The sequence below is a fragment of the Diutina rugosa genome (genome assembly GCF_008704595.1).
Source record: "Diutina rugosa strain CBS 613 chromosome Unknown scaffold5_size317247, whole genome shotgun sequence".
Taxonomy (NCBI): domain Eukaryota; kingdom Fungi; phylum Ascomycota; class Pichiomycetes; order Serinales; family Debaryomycetaceae; genus Diutina; species Diutina rugosa.
In genome coordinates this window covers 172,147-189,999 of record NW_022995213.1, presented here as the reverse complement: position 1 = coordinate 189,999, position 17,853 = coordinate 172,147, and the positions used below count along the sequence as shown (strand labels likewise).

Here is a 17,853-nt window from a genome sequence, read left to right as displayed (position 1 = left end):
GTACTAAGACAGAATCTAATAAGCAGTGTTGTCATCGTAAACCTTTACGCCAAATGGGGGATCAACAATACGCTTGATACCTTCAGTTTTAGAAATGTTGTTGATGGTTTCCCCGTCCTCGTCAGATAACTTGACAACCTCAAAGTTCAGCTTGATCCGTTGAGGGTTGACCAGCTTGGGGAGAACCACGTATTCACGCCATAAAGCCCACAGAATCATAATAGTTGCCGGAGGCACGCCGTATTTCTCCCCAAGCTTGGCGAGAACAGGGTTATCCAAAAGAGGAGAGTTGGCACTTCCCAATGGACAGTAAGCCTCAATCTGGATGTTTTTGGCCTTGCAGTACTTGATCAATTCTTCCTGGGGAAGAAGGGGGTGTATTTCCACTTGGTTGGCAGCAGGAGTCACCTTAGTAGAAGGAGCCAGCAACAATCTTTCCAAGTTGGTGATACTGAAGTTGGACACCCCAATTGCCTTCACCTTAGACGGGTCAAGTTCTTGCAATTTGGCGTAGGTGTCGACAAAGTCCACCAGAGGGTCAATGGCCCACAGACCATCAGCCCGCTTGGGGATGAACTTGTCATTGCCATTAGTAGTGTCGAACGCCACTGGCCAGTGGATCAAGTACAAATCGATGTAATCGGTGTTCAACGCCTTAAGAGCATCGTCCAAAGCCTTCTGCGGGTTTTGGTGTTGCGTAGACCATAACTTAGTGGTGATGAAGATCTCACTCCGGGGGATGCCCAGGTCTTTTACAGCCCGGCCAATTGCTTCCTCGTTGTCATAAAAGTAAGCCGTGTCAATGTGACGGTAGCCAGTAGCAAGTGCTTCTTTGACGGCACCATAGACTTCTTCGGGTGTCAGGAGAAAGGTACCCAAGCCAATGGCCGGGATTTTAGCGCCAGTGTTCAAAGTGTAGGACATTTGGTGGCGGTTATTGCAGGGGTATGGCTCGGATTATATAGCCGGGCAAGAGACAATAGGCGAGACGTACGGCCCTCCTGCACCCCGGGCTTACTAATTTGTCCATGATTTACAACAATGCTAAGACATTAGATTAAGCGTGGGATATTCTATTGAATGTGATTGTTTTATTTAATGAATTTGCAAACCAGCAGTCGGAATTTTTATCTTTTGGGGTGGTGAGGGATCTTAAATTCCGCTGATACTGTAAGCGCATAATTCGGTATAACTTGTTAATACGAGAAACCGTTCCGCGGTGAATAGCTGAGCGCCACAATACTTCCTGCGTTGACTATATACAATTATTGAAGCTTGAAAGTGTTGTTGTTGTCCCATCCACGAGCACCCAATTGACCCGTTACTGGACCTTGTTCGCCATTGATGAGCTTTGAACCTGAGATGTATTCGACGTAGCCACTAGGACCACACACCACACTCAAGGCCGCAGGCTCCTTAGGTTGATCTATTGTCGTTTGAGCCCGAGCAAGAGCGTTGGGGAAGTACGTTCCCCGTTCGGTCTCTTGCGGAGCCTCTCTGGCCTTCTTGCGGTCTTCTTCCTCGAGAATCTTCATTCTGTTTTTAAGCTTCTCCGCCGACGACAAGTCGCCTTGCTCCTCAGCTTTCTTCTCCTGTTGTTCCAAGCGCATAGCACTTTCATAGTGGGGCTTGGCGGGCTCAGGGAAGTCTTGAGGTTTGAGTTTAGTACCTTCGGAATCATAGTGACGTACAACCTTCACGCGATCAAGTTTCTCCAAAAAGAACAAAAACCGATCGAGAGGACCCAACTCACCAGGCTTACGTGCCGAGTAATGGATAGTGACGTATCCCCTGTAAGGGTTACGAGACATTAATACCTGAAGAATTGGCGCAATACCAGTGCCGGCCCCATAGAACACCAAGTTATCATGCGCGGGCAACTTGAATCGCTTGTAGATATTTTCCACGCCGTTTTCAGCTTCCACCTTCAGCGGCAAGTCTCTGAATGTGGGCCGGTTGTAGTGAGCCCGAGCCGGATGGTATGGAAGCTTAAAATCGATATCGGGCCCCCGCAATAAGAGTTCATCGCCCACATTTCGATTAGTAATATATCTCAGGACCTCGCCGTCGTTGTACCGTTTGACATATAAGCACATCAGCCCACCTTTATCGTAATCAGTGGCATCATCATCAATTACTCGCAACAACGGTGCCCTTTCTCCCAGTCTCGTGTACTCAGACTTCATGAAGTAAAGCGGCAACGGGGTGTATGATCGTACCACAGAAATATCAGGCTGTTGTACTTCGACCAGCCACATACGGTCCCCATTCCACGGCAGTTTTTCGTTGTAGTTGACGTAGTACAGATATTGCCAGTGCTTCAGCTTGGGAACCAACTCAATGAGATAGTGATCATCATCAATTTGTTCCTTGTGAGTAACGATAAACGTGTGAAATTTCTGCGGATCCAAGATGTCTTGTGCCTGCTCTTCCTCTTCGCTTGGATAGATCCACACTTTCACCATGTACGCCCCCCATAACACCACTACTGCGGTGATAATTTTTGGGAGGTACCGTGTCCATCGATTCACCGTTTTCGGCTTGGTTTGGCCCACGGTATCCTCATTGGGAAGCGAAGGGTACTCATAGCTGAGTCGCTGGTGTTGCGAACGAGGGATGTAAGGTTTCTGCTGGCGTTTCAAGAGCATCTCAAGCCCTTGGCCATCGGTGGGTGCCGGTGCCGCTGGCAGCGTTTGTCTTTTCACTTTGAAATCGCCGATCTGGTGATCATCTTTGCGTGCCACCTGTTTGTCGTCGTGGGCGGGTTTCTTGTCCTCATCAGGCTTTTGCTTGTTATCACTGTAAAACCGAATACCCAAACATGGCGTCCGAGTTCGGAATGACGGTACCGACGCCCGGAGGATTACTCGTGATAGCATTGAGGTGCTGAGATCGCGCCAAAAGTGAGATCCAACGGCTGGTAAACAAAGTAACACTATTACCAAAGAAAAATTACGAGGTGATTATATTAACTGTCGCAAGTGGCTAATGACTTACTTTTATTTTCGTTATCGATGCTTTCTCTACCTGTACATTAACCAGTACTTTTCACATTCAACTACACACCGTGGGGTGCGAAGTCGTGGATATTTAGTCAGCGATGGAGCTTGTGCACAGCATCGATGCCCACCACAAGAAGTGCTGGAGTGTTTCGGCTCATCCCACGCTCCCCCTCATTGCCACGGCACTGGGTGATAAGTCGGCGAAGGTTTTCAAAGTCGGCGGCAAGTATCCTGAGCTTGGCCATCTTGAAGAGACCCATAAGCGGTCGGTGAGAACGGTGGCGTTCAAACCCCCCGTGGGCGGGGTCGACGAACCAGCCCAGGACTTCTTTGACCTTCCAGCGGTGGCGGTAGGCTCGTTCGATCTGACGATCTCGGTGTGGGGCATCGACGAGCCCGATACTGAGTATGACGAACTGGAGATGATGGCCCATCAGAAGGAGATTCTCACCAGCACGAACAACCAATGGAGTTTGATGGCAATCATTGAAGGCCACGAAAATGAAGTGAAGTGTGTCGCTTGGAATTGGCAGGGGACGTTGTTGGCATCGTGTCTGCGTGACAAAACCGTGTGGATCTGGGAGACTGATCCTGAGACTCTAGAAGAATTTGAATGTGTTCTGGTACTCAATGATCATCTGGGAGACGTAAAGCATGTGGCATGGCACCCTCGCCAGGACTTATTGGCGTCGCTGAGTTACGATGACACTATTCGCATCTATCGTGAAGACGATGACGATTGGGAGTGTGTTGGCGTGCTCAATGGACACGAAGGCACGGTATGGTGTCTGCAATTTGACCCCCGCAGCCTTGGTATCCGTTTGGTTCTGGTAAGTGACGATATGACGGCGCGGATATGGCGTACTAATGACGAACTCCCCGATAAAAGCGGCGAGCTTCCGTCGCTGATTCGTCGCTCAGCGGAAATGGAATGGATCGAAGAGTGCACGCTTCCTCGGGCTCACAAGTACCCTATCTACTCGGTGGCATGGTCTAAGACTAGCGGCCGTATTGTCACCGCGGGAGCTGATGGCATGCTTGTGGTATACGAAGAGTCTGATGGGAAATGGACGATTGTTGCCACCAAAGAGTATGCCCATGGAGTGTACGAAATAAATAGTGTCACGTTTGCCGAGGCGGACGATGGCTCCGAGGTCATTGCCAGTGGTGGTGACGACGGTAAGGTTAACGTTTGGACACTCTGCCGGTGATTTTTTAGCCATAACGAAATCATGACGTATAATTCTAGATTTATATAATTACAATGAACAAGATAAGCGCCAACAATCCCAGGAGGATCATTAAGCAGTAGCACATCCGTCCTCCGGTGCGCTTTTGGTAACGTTCGGCCCGCCGTAACTCCTGGTGAGCGCCGCGGACGTCGCTCGAGTAGTTGAAAAGGTTTTCTTCAATGTTATCAATTTGAAACTGTTGCTGGTTCACCACACTCAGCAAATTGTCGAAGATTTCGTTGATTTCCATCGTGTCCTGGTGGATACGGTGGATCTCTTGTTCGCGTTGGCGGATGGCGAACAGCTGTTGCTCAAGCTCTTCAGCATTGATCGGTTCGTAATTGATTTGCACTTGAGGCACCCCTCCATTTTGGGCAGATGGTGTCAGAGTATTTGCTTCTGTGGTAGCTTGAGCGTTACGGATCCGTTGAAACCGGCCGAGTGCTTCGCGGATGAGCTTCATTTGCAACCCTTCCTTTTGCCGCAAGTAGCGGATAACCTCAATGTCCTCCTTGTCCTTCTCCATTTGCTCAAGCAAGCTCAGAAGCTGGCGGACTTGGTCGTTCATCTCCTTGAACTGCTCGGCGACATCGGTGTCATTTACCGGGGGCGACAGAAGCAATTCGTTGACACGATGGAGGCGAGCATCAACCCCACTGCTAAGCTGCTCAAACTCGGGATAGTCCTTGTATCGGTTGGAGGCCACGCTTCCCTGCTCTAGATCATCGGCATAGGTGTTAAAGCTCATGGGAGGCTAAAGGGTGGCGTGTGCATGCGATAAGAGTATTGTCTTAGTCAGACTAGTGAGGAAGCTTAGTCATCAGTTTTTTTATAATAAACGAGACCATCAGCTAACAGCACTCCTAACCATAGTAAGTCCGGCAAATATTCCAATTTCTGTCAGGCGCTATCCGTAGCCAAATTGGTACTAGGTTTTTTTTTTCGCTTCTGGCAACCCGCATTATCATTAGCGATACGAAACATTGACGAGAGTTAGCGTCAAATGCCCCATATTTCGCACTGACTCATATATGCCACTAGCGCCGCAGCCAGCCGCACTCCGGGCCGGGATCGCAGCGTTTCCTACTGGTAAGCTTAAAATTTTTCAAATCAACATTTTGAATTAGCCATGGCCGGGGATAAGAAACAGGTCGATCCCACGAAGTCGTTCATCGCTGGTGGTACCGCAGGGGCCATCGAAGGCGTGATCACCTACCCGTTTGAGTTTGCCAAAACCCGGCTCCAGTTGATCGATAAGCTGTCCAAGCTGAGTCGTAACCCCTTGGTGCTTATCTACAATGTGGCCAAGACTCAAGGGGTGGGCGCATTGTACGTGGGGTGTCCCGCCTTTGTTGTTGGTAATACTGTTAAGGCGCTGGTGCGGTTCCTTGGGTTTGACTACATCAAGCTGTTGTTAGCCGACAAGAACGGCAAGTTGAGTGGTCCTCGTGGGGTGGTCGCCGGTCTTGGTGCCGGTCTTCTCGAGTCGGTAGTGGCGGTGACGCCGTTTGAGGCGATCAAAACCGCCCTCATCGATGACAAGCAGCTGCCACACCCCAAGTACCAAAACGGGCTCATTTCGGGGTCGGTGAAGCTCTGTCGCGACTTAGGGGTGAGAGGGATCTACGCCGGGGTGGTGCCGGTGTCGTTGCGTCAAGCGCTGAACCAAGCGGTGCGGTTGGGGTCATACAATGCCCTCAAGACGATGATCCAGCAGGCCCTGGGCAAAAAGCCCACCGACCCGTTGTCGGCGGCGGCCACCTTTGCCGTGGGTTCGTTTGCTGGCGTCATCACCGTGTACACTACCATGCCCATTGACACCGTCAAGACGAGAATGCAAGCGCTCGGCTCGGAGAAATTATACAAGAACACCCTCGACTGCTTCGTCAAGATCTTCAAGAACGAAGGGCTTTTGACCTTCTGGAGAGGGGCGACGCCAAGATTGGGCCGGTTGGTGTTGCTGGGGGGTATTGTGTTTACCATCTACGAGAAGATGTTGATCATCTTAAACTAGGCATGGAACTATATATATATATATAGCATCAATATTAATCATGAGAAAAATAAACTTTTATATTGTGAAAAGTGCCATTATCATACATTAGAGAAAAGAGTGTGGTAAATCATTCACGGTCGGCGTTGTCCGTCGCTTCGGTGATGGTGGTGGTCAGCGTCGGTTGTTGCGGTGCCAAAATTGCCCTTTCGGTCAATTTGACCCGGTAGTAGTCTATTAAAGCCTGGATGATGATGAACAACCCAAATGCAATGAGTCCGTACGCCAAGTAAGGCGCCTTGATATCGAGCCACCCGCCGCTGTCGTCATCGTCGTCGCCAACAGTCACAGTACTGTTGGAGAGAATCAGCTTGAAAGAGTCGGTATACGTGGCCACTTTCGCTCCCAGCCACAATTCGTTCACTTGAAAGGGGTCAACGGCAATTAATTTTGGCGGGAGCTTAGTGGCGCTGCCCATATTCAGCGGCACCCGTTTCCATCCGTACATGATGAAGGTAATGCCCAACCCGGTCCGGGCGCCGTTCTTAGCGGCATGGGACGTGTGCAAGAGGTAGCAGAGTACAAACCCCACAAATTGGAACGCTACCAGTACAAGCACGTTCCACACGTAGTTGGCAATATTGCCCACGGGGAGGCCGTCGACAAATACTTCGTCCTCATATATGGGGGAAATCACTGTCAGTTCCCAGTATTCGGGTGACGAGTCAGCAGCCGCTTCCTCATAAGTTGGAGGATTAATCTCTCGTTGGTGGGCTTCAGCGTCCAGCTCCGGCTTCGCCAGAAGGTTGCGGAACACCCCGTCGGTGCCCAGACCAATGAACCGGCCCGGTCGATTAGCCTGCATTCTGCCGGTGGTGATCCCGTTATTTAGCCGTTCGTAGGTGGTCCGGATCGGCACCCATCGGTGGAACATGTTGACGGCTCTGTCTCTCGCCAGCGGGGGACGGAGGCCGCCCTGGTTCTCTAGATCGTGGCTCAGGCCCTCAGTAAGAGGATGGGACGCGGAACCATCGTCATGAGAGGTATTTTCGACGCGGCGGTTGTGGTCGTCATCGCTATCGCTGGCATCACCGTCGCGACTAAACAACACCGAGTCGGTGGCGGAGTCGCCGGTAGCGTCCATAAGCCGATGCAGCTCGTCGTTGGAGTTGTTGTTACCCGAGCCACCCGGCTCAGTGGGGTCCGAGCCGGGGAGAGAGTCGTACTGATGGCGACTCGATCGGGGTGGCAGCATGTCTGGGTGGGGGGGTTTTGAGGCTCGGCTCAAGACCACTATCGTGAGACGATCTTATCCGAGCGGACACGTACGTCACGTGATGCGACCATCGAATTCGGTAAACGTAGGTATTGATTTTTTTCTTTTTGGGTGGGCTAAGCGCGGGCTACCCGTCATGCGAGCGTAAAAGTCAAACTACTAAGATAGGTCTATGTAATTATAGAGCCAATTTGAGACTAGTGGCTGCCATAGTGGCTTCTAAGATTTTTGTAGACGCGAGTGGCCTGGAAATGGGCGGCAATGATCCATTCAGTGATCCACACGGGGAAGTACCGTCCGAGAAGGTGGAGGCGGTACAGGTAAGTACCTTCATAAATGTTAAAACGATGAGGCCGGCGAGATAATTGATCAAGTACTCGGCGAGCATACACTTCGGGCTCCATCGTACCCACGCGAGCCATATTCAGCACGTCTCTAATACTTTGGATCATTCCCTGGACGTTATAGCGAGAATGTGTGGGGAGAGTACTCACCTCCACCGGGTCAGCGAAGCCGGTATTGACGCCTCCAGTAATTAAAGAGTGAACTTTAACGCCTAAAGGTTCCAATTCTGAGTGGAGCCCCCACGCGTATTGATCAATTGCTGCTGAAGTCGCCCCGTAAATCAGACACCATTGTATGGGGATCCGACTACCTACCAGTGACTGGAAAACAATCTGACCCTTCGCTGTAATGACGTAGTCGATGAATTGGCGCACCACATACATGGGACCGTAGACGTTAGTCTCATAAGATTGGCGAAGATCAACATCGGTAAATTCCACTCCGGGAGTGCCCCCTAAACAAACGCCAGCGTTGAGGAATAACACGTCGAGACGGGTAGTCAACTCTCTCACCTGACTATAAGCTTCCACAATGCTGTCAGCATCCTGAATATCGGTGGCGAAAGTATGGACGGCGGCGAACCGCAGCTTGATTGGATTTAACTGCCAGAGTTCACTTTCAGGAGCAAGAGCAAACACCACGTAGCCCCGTTCAGCATATTCTCGAACCAACTCGCAGCCAATGCCCCCAGTGGCACCAGCAATAAGTGTATACTTCGTCATGGCCCTAAAATTTAGGGGTTAGCTTTACTCCGCAGTTACCGCATATCGGGCTGGCGCAGGTCGTCTGCAGGGTTCTGGCCCCCCGTTCTGCAGCGGCGACGCTCACTCGGAAAAAACACTCCATGAAAGGTGCCACTAAACGGATCGACGAAAACGTCAGTTTCGGAAGCGATAAGTCACATGCACCTTATCGGCAGTCCATTGTCAACCAGTGGTGGCATGATTTTTCCTCCAAGTGAGAGCATAACTTTTACGAAAAGTGGGGTGATTACTGTAGTTTGTCATATTGTCTTTCACTAGGATGTACCCCTGCTGTTTACAACTGTTTCTGCTTCTGCTGCTGCTTGCGGACACGTTCACGAAGCGCCCGGTACACCGCCAATGCCTGGAAGTGTCTCAGCACCCCCCACTCGACAAGGAAGTACGGAATGAACCGCGACACCCAGTGGAGGAAGTAGGCCTTGCACCCGTGGTACAAGTTGAAGCGGTCCCGCCGGCTCAACACGTCGCTCACCACTGCGTCGGCGTAGCTGCGGGGGCTGATATTGTCTCGTCTCGACATCATCGCCGACGACCGCATCGAGGCAATCATCCCGGGGACATCATAGCGAGACCCGGCCATCGACAGCACCGTGTTGGCGTCGCAGATGGCGGTGTCGACACCACCGGTGATGACACTGTGGACCCGCACCCCAAACGGCTTCATTTCGGTGTGTAACGTGCCGGCGTAGGCGTCAATGGCGGCCTTGGTGGCGTTGTATAACGACACCCAACTCAACGGCACCCGCGCCGCCACCGACGACGTGAACACAATCAGCCCTTGGCGATTGATAACATACTCCGCCATGTACTTGGTCATGTACATGTGACCAAACACATTCACCAGGAACAACTTGATCAACGCGTTGTTGTCGAATTCGGTGGCAGGACCCGCAATAGAAATGCCGGCGTTGTTGTAGAGCACGTCAAGGTTGCCGCCTTCGGTGTGTTGCTTGACAAACTCGGCTGCCTTTTGGCATTGAGTAGGGTCGGTGATGTCCAAAGCATAAGTGATCACTCCATATTTTTCCTTGAGGTCGTTAGCTTCCCAAAGGGTCGACTCAGGAGCCATGCATATCACCTTGAACCCTTGTTCAGCGAAAACGGTACACAACTGGATACCGATACCACCGGTACCGCCTGAGATCAAAGCGTATCTAGTCATTAGCCGAATGGGCTCTGGTAGCGGCAATCTCACGATGTATATACGCCATTGTCACATGGCTCCCAACTTACATGCAGTAAATGTTGAGTAAATGAGGGGAGCCCCTCCTATAGCTTCATGGAAGCCCGTTACAAAAATGCCAGCAGTGCTACTGGCAGCAGGTTCGGCTCACATGAGCGGAACGCCACTCTCCAAATTGTGGGGACAAATGGCATACCGTTCGCATCCGAGGTACCAGTAACGGTATATCGCAGAAACCTGCGCAAGTGACAGCTATATAAACGCCTGTAACTGACGATATACAATCATTAAAGGCAATCATGTTTTTATAGTATATCATGATTATTTGTAGTGGGGTAAAGACACCCTAACTGGACCATAATTGTGCGGTCTCGGTTTGCGGTTGGGAGCCCCCAGTGTTGATAGTCAGCCCCGCTTTGTATTGGTGACAACTTCCTGCCCGCTTTTTTCTACCTTGCACTATGGTGGCGAGGGTGTGAGGGTATGGTCACGTGACTATAAGCTGATAATCCGATCTCGATCATCTAGAGCCTCACAGTTAACCAAATGGGTAAGGGCAAGGGCGCCGGAGAAAACTCAAAGAAAGCCGCTGGTAACGCAAAGAAGGCTGCCAATGCTGCCGCTAAGGCTCAAGCTGAAGCTGAGCGTCTCGAAGCCGCCGAAGCCGCGAAGTGGGATGAAGGGCTGAAGAAGAAGAGCAACAAGAAGGAACTTGAACAGCAAAAGAAGGAAGAAGCCGCCCGCAAAAAGAAGGAGCGTGAAGAATTGTTGGCTGCTGAAGAAAAGGCCAACCCTTCGAAGTCTAGAGGCGCCGCTAAGGTCGCCGCGAAGCGTGCGGGTAAAATTGACGACTTCCTCAACGACATCCCCGAATTGCTGGCATCCGGGCTTGACGATGCCTTGGCAGCTTTGGCTTTGACTCTGGCTGAAGGTGGTGTGGCCAACAAGGATATTGACCGTCACCCTGAGCGCAGAGTGAAGGCTGCGTATGCGGCGTTCGAAGACCGTCGTCTCCCGGAGATCCGTAAGGAACAACCGGGGTTGCGGTTGCAACAATACAAGAACCTTTTGTTCAAGGAGTTCAAGAAGTCTCCTGAAAACCCCATGAACCAAGACACCAACGTTGCATTCAACGCTAGCAGATCTGAAGTTGATGCCAAGAAGCAAGAAGTGAGACTGGCCCGGGAGCTGAAGTTCTCTAAGTAGTATTATATATGGTAAAACTAGAATATATTAACAATGGAATTGCATGAATGTTTATGAGAACGCAATTCTTATCGTCATGAAGGTAAGCTCTACTAGTGCCCAATTATTTGATGTGGATAAGATCTTTTCAAAATAAAGGCTTATCTTTCCCTTGGGAACTTGACGTCGTCCTCGTAGTGCCTCTCAGTCGACGTGGGACTCGATTTCATAAAGTGCTTTTTCGGGCTATACGGCAGATAAATTCCGCCAATGATACATAGCGAATTGAGTCAGTTGACCAAACAAAGTAAAAAAAAATGAAGAAAGCATCAATGCATGTATTCTATTAATTGGAGTAGCTGTCGAAGCTTGTTGAATTGCATAGAGCTCTCGCTTATGACAGTAGCATCTCAGCGTGTAGATAGAGACGACGTCGACGATGTCAAAACAGATTGCAATATTGGGTTAATGTACATCGCGAACGTACGAGCGTATGTTTGATGCTACTGAAGGAAGATCGAGTTTATGCCAATACTCGCTTACGGAAAGGACACGTAATGTGAAGCTATACGATGGTCATCCCTCGCGTCGTCGGTGGCGTTGACGAGGTGACCCCTCATCCACTCACGTAAACGCTAGCCGATACTAGTAAAACTATCACTCAAATGGCTTCACATGAGCATTAGGTTCGATATGTAGATGAAAACACGTCGTTCAATCGGTAGGTAGATCTTTCCATGCTACTTAACGTTAAACCTTACGCGTTTCCTGCAGGACACAGCATCTTGTAATGTTGACGATGTACCAAGCATTCTATTAGCTATACAACGGCCGAAAGCCACCTATTTGGTGAACTAACCACGACCATCGCTGATGACCATCTCATCAAGATGTGATGGAAAATATTTTCGTCGTCGCGGTAATAGTTTTACAGGGTCGTGCGCGCACCGCCTTCATTGAATGCGAATTTGTATAAATACATCACAAATCCCCAAGCAGGTAGTAGAACCCAACCTAGACCTACCGTACTCTAACTTCAACCCCAACGTATGTCGCGATTAGACCGATTGGTGGTGCTCCTAGAGACGGGGTCGACCCCGTTTATTCGTAACACCGCTGCCGATCAGCTCGCGGACCTCGCCAAAGGCCATCCCGAAGAAGTCATCCTGTTGTTAGGGCGCGTCTACCCGTACCTTCATCTGACAAAATGGGAAACAAGAATTGCCGCAGCTCGGGCGTTCGGGGGGATCGTTAACCATGTGGAACCCAGTGATCCCAACCTGCCACAGGCCGAAGAATTGGAGACTGCTGGCGATGAGAAGGTAAAGCAGGAAATCATACAAGACACCATCATCGACGCCGAGCTGTCGGGCCCGCACATCAAAATTGAGGAAGAAGAGCTCCATATTAAGCAAGAACAGGACGAAGAGCTCGCCAAGCTCCTGGAACTGATGAACAATTTGGTATCCTTCGACCAATTCTCCCTCGCTGAACTCATAAAGCTGGGTAAACGTTTGCTTGCCGACAAAAGCGACACTGCTACCGACAGCTATGGTGACGGCCTGTTACTAGGTCGAATTAAAAAACAAAGAGTGTTGATGGAAGAAGAATCGCTTGCAGCCCAACCTGCGCTGCCATCTCCACCCGTTACCCCTGAGGTGAAAAGTGAGCCCGAAGTCAAACAAGAGGCGGAAGCTGCGCCGTCGTCGAAGCCGGTACTGCTGGCAAGACTCAAGGCAATGCAAAAACGCCGGGCAAAAGTCAGTGCTAAGCTGAATCTGCGGATACGGGCAGTTGACATATCACAGCTGCTGCTTTCACGACAACTTGCCGAGAATGGCGATGTATCTTCGGAAGAACCTCAATTCGACATGCACAGTCAACACGATAAACTTGTTGTCGAGGCTAAAGCCCCTGAAGTCAATCTGCTCATTTTGCAACACAAAAAGGTCTTAGGTCTCGTGTGGCAATTCCAAGGCGTGTACGAGTTGCTTTTGGCTGATCTCTTTGACGACAAGTGGGAGGTGCGTCATGGTGCCGCCCTCGGTTTGCGTGAACTTGTCAAGGTTCATGGTAAGGGTGCTGGTCGCATCGCGAAGAATCTGCGTGAGGTCAACGATGCTAACAATGCCGCCACCCTTGAGGATTTGGCAGTGAGATTATGTGTGCTTTTCCTGCTTGACCGTTTCGGTGACTACGTCAGTGATACTGTGGTTGCGCCAGTTCGTGAACTGGGCGCCCAAACCCTCGCTGCGTTACTTATTCACTTGGATGAGACTACAGCGCTTCGCACATTCAACTGTCTCTACAATCTTGTTCTCCAAGAGGGAATCACTGCTAAATGCTGGGAAGCTAAGCACGGGGGTATGTTAGGGGTGCGTTACTTTGTCCTGGTGCGCACTGACGTACTCTTAGCTCACTCCGAGGTGTTGGACCAGGTAGTTGAATTGGTATTGCATGGGCTTAATGAACCAGATGATGATGTCCAGGCGGTGGCGGCATTGACGTTGGCTCCGATTGCCCTGCAGTTTGTCACCTCCAAGAAGGAATTGATCCATACTCTTGTCAAGGTGATCTGGAACTGTTTGACCAATTTGCGTGACGATTTACTGGCACTGATTGGTCTGGTGATGGATTTGTTGGCTAAGCTCTGCACCCACCCTGAGGTCATCGAGATCATACAAAAGGAAGCTAAGACTGATCCTGAGCTGCTGTTTGAACAGTTGGTTCCTCGTCTTTTCCCCTTTTTGCGTCACCTGATTTCCAAAGTCCGTAAAGCTGTGCTCAAGACCATGCTTGAATTCCTCCGCATTGACGAAATTCACACCAAGCTGTGGATTCAACCCAAAACTTTGCGCTTAGTGTTTCAAAACTTGTTGGTTGAACAAAATGCCGAAGTGATGTCGTTGTCATTGGAAGTGTACCGTCGACTAATCGAAGAGGCCGTTCTTGCGGCTGAAGCGGGCGTGCTTCCTCCTTTGGACGAATTATTCGCCAACATCTGGTTACCCACGCTCCAACTTTTGATGACTCCCATCGGTTTTGCCCGTCACAACTATCTCATGAACCCTCAACTTATCATTCGTCCTCTGGGCAATGTGTTGGGTCCGTTAGACACTATCGATGACCAACACGCACGCAATCCTCGCAAACGGAAAGCTGATGAACCCAAAGCGGTGGTACCCCAAGAAGACTTCAAAGTTAACATTGACTTACCGATGCTTAAGGGTGATGTGATGTTACTCGGTGAAGAAGTGTTCGTCAACAATCGTTGCGCTGCGGCGTCGGCTTTTGGCATGACTCTCGCCAACCTTGGACGACCCGAAACGGTGTTTAGCCTGATTGGCGATTACCTTGATCTGTCGCACTCAACTCTGCGCTTGTTGGCTCCCCTCGTGATCCATGACTATGCTCTGGAGCTCAAGAAGCAGGACAAACCGGTTCCCGAACTGGCCCAACTGTGGTTTGTTGACCCACTTATGGAGGTGGTACAGAAGCCCGAAGACCTCCCTCATTTCCGGGAATTGGTGCCCACCCTCAAAGCTGTGCGTCTGGCGTGTATGGTTTTATTTGACGTGTTTGTCACGGTGGCTAAGGTCCCGCCTCAGAAAATTCCTCAAATTCCCGTCATCGTTCAGGGTGAGCCTGAAGCTGGGCCCGGGGCTTTCAGTTTGGAAAACGCTCGCACCATATCCACCGAAACCTTTGAGAAGCTCAAGAAACTGTTGCTGGCTACCTATAGAATGCTGGCTAACCAGGCGTTGGATGACGCTAAGCATCGACTTGAGCAGGCAATTGCTGAAGCTGAATCGGTGGCGCTGAATCGGCGTACCGCTATCGTCGCTGGATGTTCGCTGGCGGCGCTTGCCCTCGCTGGGGTTCCGAAGAAACTCAATAATGTCATTCGTTCACTTATGGACCTGGTGAAAGGGGAAACTATGCAGGTGTTGCAACAAAAGCTGGCTGAAGCCGTGGCATCGCTCATTGACGAATTACTCGCGGTAGATAAAGCCACCGCCGCTGACAAAATCATCAAGAACTTGGCAGCGTTTCTCTGCGTTGACACCCTGGAGGTGCCCGAGCTTCACCACAACGTTCAGTTCACTGATTGCATTCTTAGTCTTCGCAAAGAGGAGGCTAAAACTGATCCTGCTGACATTGCTGCTCACGAAAAAGCAGTGGCGGCGGCTAAGATCAAGCGTAATGGGGCTATGCTTGCGCTTCTGCTGCTCATTCTGCTTTACGGGCCTGATCTTTTCGACAAGGTCCCCAAGCTTAAGCAGCTTATGTTGAATGAGTTGGATGAGTTGGCCATTCCTGACCAATCTGAGCTCATCAAGGATGAGGCTCGCGGTCAACGTGTTATTGACGCCCTTGGTATGGTGCGGGCCTTACTCAACCAACTTGACCCGCTGTTGTACCCTGCCGTGGAAGGCAAGCTTGACGTTATTGTCGGTGGTCTTAAGCTGAAATACTCGGTATTCCGCTATCTGTGTGCAAAGTGTTTCGCCACCGTCGCTCAAGTGATGCCTGCGAAAGCTTTCCCCGTGTTGGTCGAGAAAATCTTGCCAATGTTGTCCAATGCCCTGGATCCTATTCAGCGTCAAGGTGCCATTGAAACGATTTACCACATCAGTGCCACAATGGGTGCCGATATCTTACCCTACGTGGTGTTCCTTATCGTTCCCGTTCTTGGGCGGATGTCAGATGTTGACCACGATGTGCGGGTGTTAGCGACCACCACTTTCGCTGCTATCATCAAGTTGGTTCCGTTAGAAGCGGGTATCCCTGATCCTCCTGACATGCCGCAGCTGCTTCTTGCTGGTAGAGATCGCGAGCGTGACTTCATTCAGCAGATGATGGACCCTACAAAGATCAAACCTTTTGAACTCCCAGTGCTGATCAAAGCCACGCTCCGTAAGTATCAGCAGGAAGGTGTTAACTGGTTGGCATTCCTCAACAAGTACCACTTGCATGGTATTTTGTGTGACGATATGGGGTTGGGTAAGACTCTTCAAACAATCTGTATTGTCAGTTCTGACCATTACACACGTGCCCAAGAATACGAGAAGACCAAGAAGGACGAGTTCCGTCGTCTTCCTACGCTTATCATCTGTCCTCCTTCATTGACTGGTCACTGGGAACAAGAAATTCAGCAATATGCTCCGTTCATGCTGGTGCTTGTGTATGCTGGTGGGCCGGTGGTAAGATCAGCGCTTCGCTCTCAACTTGCTGACGTTGATGTTGTCGTTACGTCGTATGATGTTTGTCGTAATGATGTTGAACACCTTACCAACATCGACTACAACTATTGTGTTCTTGACGAAGGTCACATCATTAAGAACCTGGCATCAAAGTTGACGAAGCTGGTGAAGCGAGTGCGTGCTCAACACCGTCTCATCTTGCTGGGTACTCCCATTCAAAACAATGTCTTGGAATTGTGGCTGTTGTTCGACTTTTTGATGCCCGGGTTTTTGGGTACCGAAAAGGTGTTCCACGAAAAGTTTGCTAAACCTATTGCTGCACTGAGAAACCTGAAGACCCTGCTGAAGGAACAAGAGGCCGGTGCCTTGGCGCTAGAGTCGTTGCACAAGCAAGTTCTTCCGTTTATGTTGAGACGTCTCAAGGAAGATGTGTTACTGGACTTGCCTCCTAAGATCATTCAAGATTACTATTGTGAGTTGCTGGACTTGCAAAAGAAGTTGTACAAGGATTTTGCAACGAAGCAAAAGAAGGTGGTTGAGGAAGAAGTGAGCAAGCTGACGGATGACGCGCCGGCGAAAGCTGAAGGTGCTGGTGGACAGACGCATGTGTTCCAAGCTCTTCAGTACATGCGAAAGTTGTGCAACCACCCCGCGCTTGTGGTGCTGCCTGATCACCCTCAATTTGACGAGGTTAATCAGTACTTGACTAAGCACAACCTGGCGCTCAAAGCCATTGAGCACGCCCCTAAGCTCTTGTCCCTTAAGACATTGTTGTTGGAATGCGGTATTGGCGTTCAAGATGTTGAGCCGGCGAAACGGCAAAACCAATTGTTGCTGGCCGAAGGTGTCATTTCAGAGCATAGAGCTCTCGTGTTCTGTCAACTTAAGGATATGTTGGACATTGTCGAAAATGAGCTTTTGCGGAAGTACTTGCCTCTGGTTACTTACATGCGTTTGGACGGTAGTACCGATCCTCGTGATCGGCAAGCGATTGTGCGCAAATTCAACGACGATCCCTCAATCGACTTGTTGTTGCTCACCACTAAGGTCGGTGGTTTAGGTCTCAATTTGACTGGGGCCGACACCGTTATTTTCGTTGAGCACGATTGGAACCCCATGAACGACTTACAAGCGATGGATCGAGCTCACCGTCTCGGTCAAAAGAAGGTGGTCAACGTCTACCGTCTTATCACCAAGAACACTTTGGAAGAGAAGATTTTGGGGTTGCAAAAGTTTAAGATGAACATTGCCCTGACAATTGTTAACCAACAAAACGCTGGGTTGCTGCTGATGGACACTAATCAATTGTTGGACTTGTTCGAAGTCGACGAAGCGACTATCAAAGAACAGGGTCCTCAAGAAGAACAAGGCAGCCTCCCCGAAGATGTCAACCAACAAGGGCTTTCTGGCAAGGCGGCGCTGGCGGTGGAGAAGTTGGCCGACTTGTGGGACGAGAGCCAGTACGAAGACGAGTACAACTTGGACAACTTCATTCGCACGTTGAAGTAACCTGGTACCGGTTTAACCAAACCACTTTTGCATGTTATAGTTACGAATTGCCCGGTGCACATAACGAATATCATCAAGATCATTTAACCTTTCAAAAGCGCGTAGATGTAGGTGGCGGCTTCGATTGCTTCATGTGATGCCGCACCCTGAGGTCCATATG

At 50.2% G+C, this 17,853-nt stretch overlaps 10 protein-coding genes across 10 annotated transcripts; 4 read left to right on the top strand and 6 right to left on the bottom strand. All coding sequences in view use genetic code 12, as the record gives it.

Moving 5' to 3' along the window:
- Positions 1-15: 15 nt before the first annotated feature.
- On the bottom strand, positions 16-924 carry DIURU_005690 (uncharacterized protein; the record flags this gene model as incomplete). Its single annotated transcript, XM_034158700.1, has 1 exon — positions 16-924. One exon carries the CDS (start codon positions 922-924, stop codon positions 16-18), a length of 909 nt encoding a protein of 302 aa, XP_034009538.1.
- A 341-nt stretch (positions 925-1,265) lies between these two features.
- On the bottom strand, positions 1,266-2,879 carry DIURU_005689 (oxidoreductase; the record flags this gene model as incomplete). The annotated part of the gene is made up of 1 exon (XM_034158698.1): positions 1,266-2,879. One exon carries the CDS (start codon positions 2,877-2,879, stop codon positions 1,266-1,268), a length of 1,614 nt encoding a protein of 537 aa, XP_034009537.1.
- Positions 2,880-3,100: 221 nt separating this feature from the next.
- On the top strand, positions 3,101-4,213 carry DIURU_005688 (iron-sulfur cluster assembly protein; the record flags this gene model as incomplete). The annotated part of the gene is made up of 1 exon (XM_034158697.1): positions 3,101-4,213. The coding sequence occupies one exon, from the start codon at positions 3,101-3,103 to the stop codon at positions 4,211-4,213; it is 1,113 nt and encodes a 370-aa protein (XP_034009536.1).
- A 40-nt stretch (positions 4,214-4,253) lies between these two features.
- PEP12 (SNAP receptor) lies at positions 4,254-4,982 on the bottom strand (the record flags this gene model as incomplete). The annotated part of the gene is made up of 1 exon (XM_034158696.1): positions 4,254-4,982. The coding sequence occupies one exon, from the start codon at positions 4,980-4,982 to the stop codon at positions 4,254-4,256; it is 729 nt and encodes a 242-aa protein (XP_034009535.1).
- Positions 4,983-5,363: 381 nt separating this feature from the next.
- Positions 5,364-6,248, top strand: CTP1 (Ctp1p; the record flags this gene model as incomplete). Its single annotated transcript, XM_034158695.1, has 1 exon — positions 5,364-6,248. The coding sequence occupies one exon, from the start codon at positions 5,364-5,366 to the stop codon at positions 6,246-6,248; it is 885 nt and encodes a 294-aa protein (XP_034009534.1).
- A 109-nt stretch (positions 6,249-6,357) lies between these two features.
- DIURU_005685 (uncharacterized protein) lies at positions 6,358-7,482 on the bottom strand (the record flags this gene model as incomplete). The annotated part of the gene is made up of 1 exon (XM_034158694.1): positions 6,358-7,482. One exon carries the CDS (start codon positions 7,480-7,482, stop codon positions 6,358-6,360), a length of 1,125 nt encoding a protein of 374 aa, XP_034009533.1.
- A 218-nt stretch (positions 7,483-7,700) lies between these two features.
- Positions 7,701-8,570, bottom strand: DIURU_005684 (uncharacterized protein; the record flags this gene model as incomplete). Its single annotated transcript, XM_034158693.1, has 1 exon — positions 7,701-8,570. The coding sequence occupies one exon, from the start codon at positions 8,568-8,570 to the stop codon at positions 7,701-7,703; it is 870 nt and encodes a 289-aa protein (XP_034009532.1).
- Positions 8,571-8,886: 316 nt separating this feature from the next.
- DIURU_005683 (uncharacterized protein) lies at positions 8,887-9,774 on the bottom strand (the record flags this gene model as incomplete). Its single annotated transcript, XM_034158692.1, has 1 exon — positions 8,887-9,774. The coding sequence occupies one exon, from the start codon at positions 9,772-9,774 to the stop codon at positions 8,887-8,889; it is 888 nt and encodes a 295-aa protein (XP_034009531.1).
- A 567-nt stretch (positions 9,775-10,341) lies between these two features.
- DIURU_005682 (uncharacterized protein) lies at positions 10,342-11,001 on the top strand (the record flags this gene model as incomplete). Its single annotated transcript, XM_034158691.1, has 1 exon — positions 10,342-11,001. The coding sequence occupies one exon, from the start codon at positions 10,342-10,344 to the stop codon at positions 10,999-11,001; it is 660 nt and encodes a 219-aa protein (XP_034009530.1).
- Positions 11,002-12,029: 1,028 nt separating this feature from the next.
- DIURU_005681 (DNA-binding ATPase) lies at positions 12,030-17,693 on the top strand (the record flags this gene model as incomplete). The annotated part of the gene is made up of 1 exon (XM_034158690.1): positions 12,030-17,693. One exon carries the CDS (start codon positions 12,030-12,032, stop codon positions 17,691-17,693), a length of 5,664 nt encoding a protein of 1,887 aa, XP_034009529.1.
- Between the last annotated feature and the right edge of the window lie 160 nt (positions 17,694-17,853).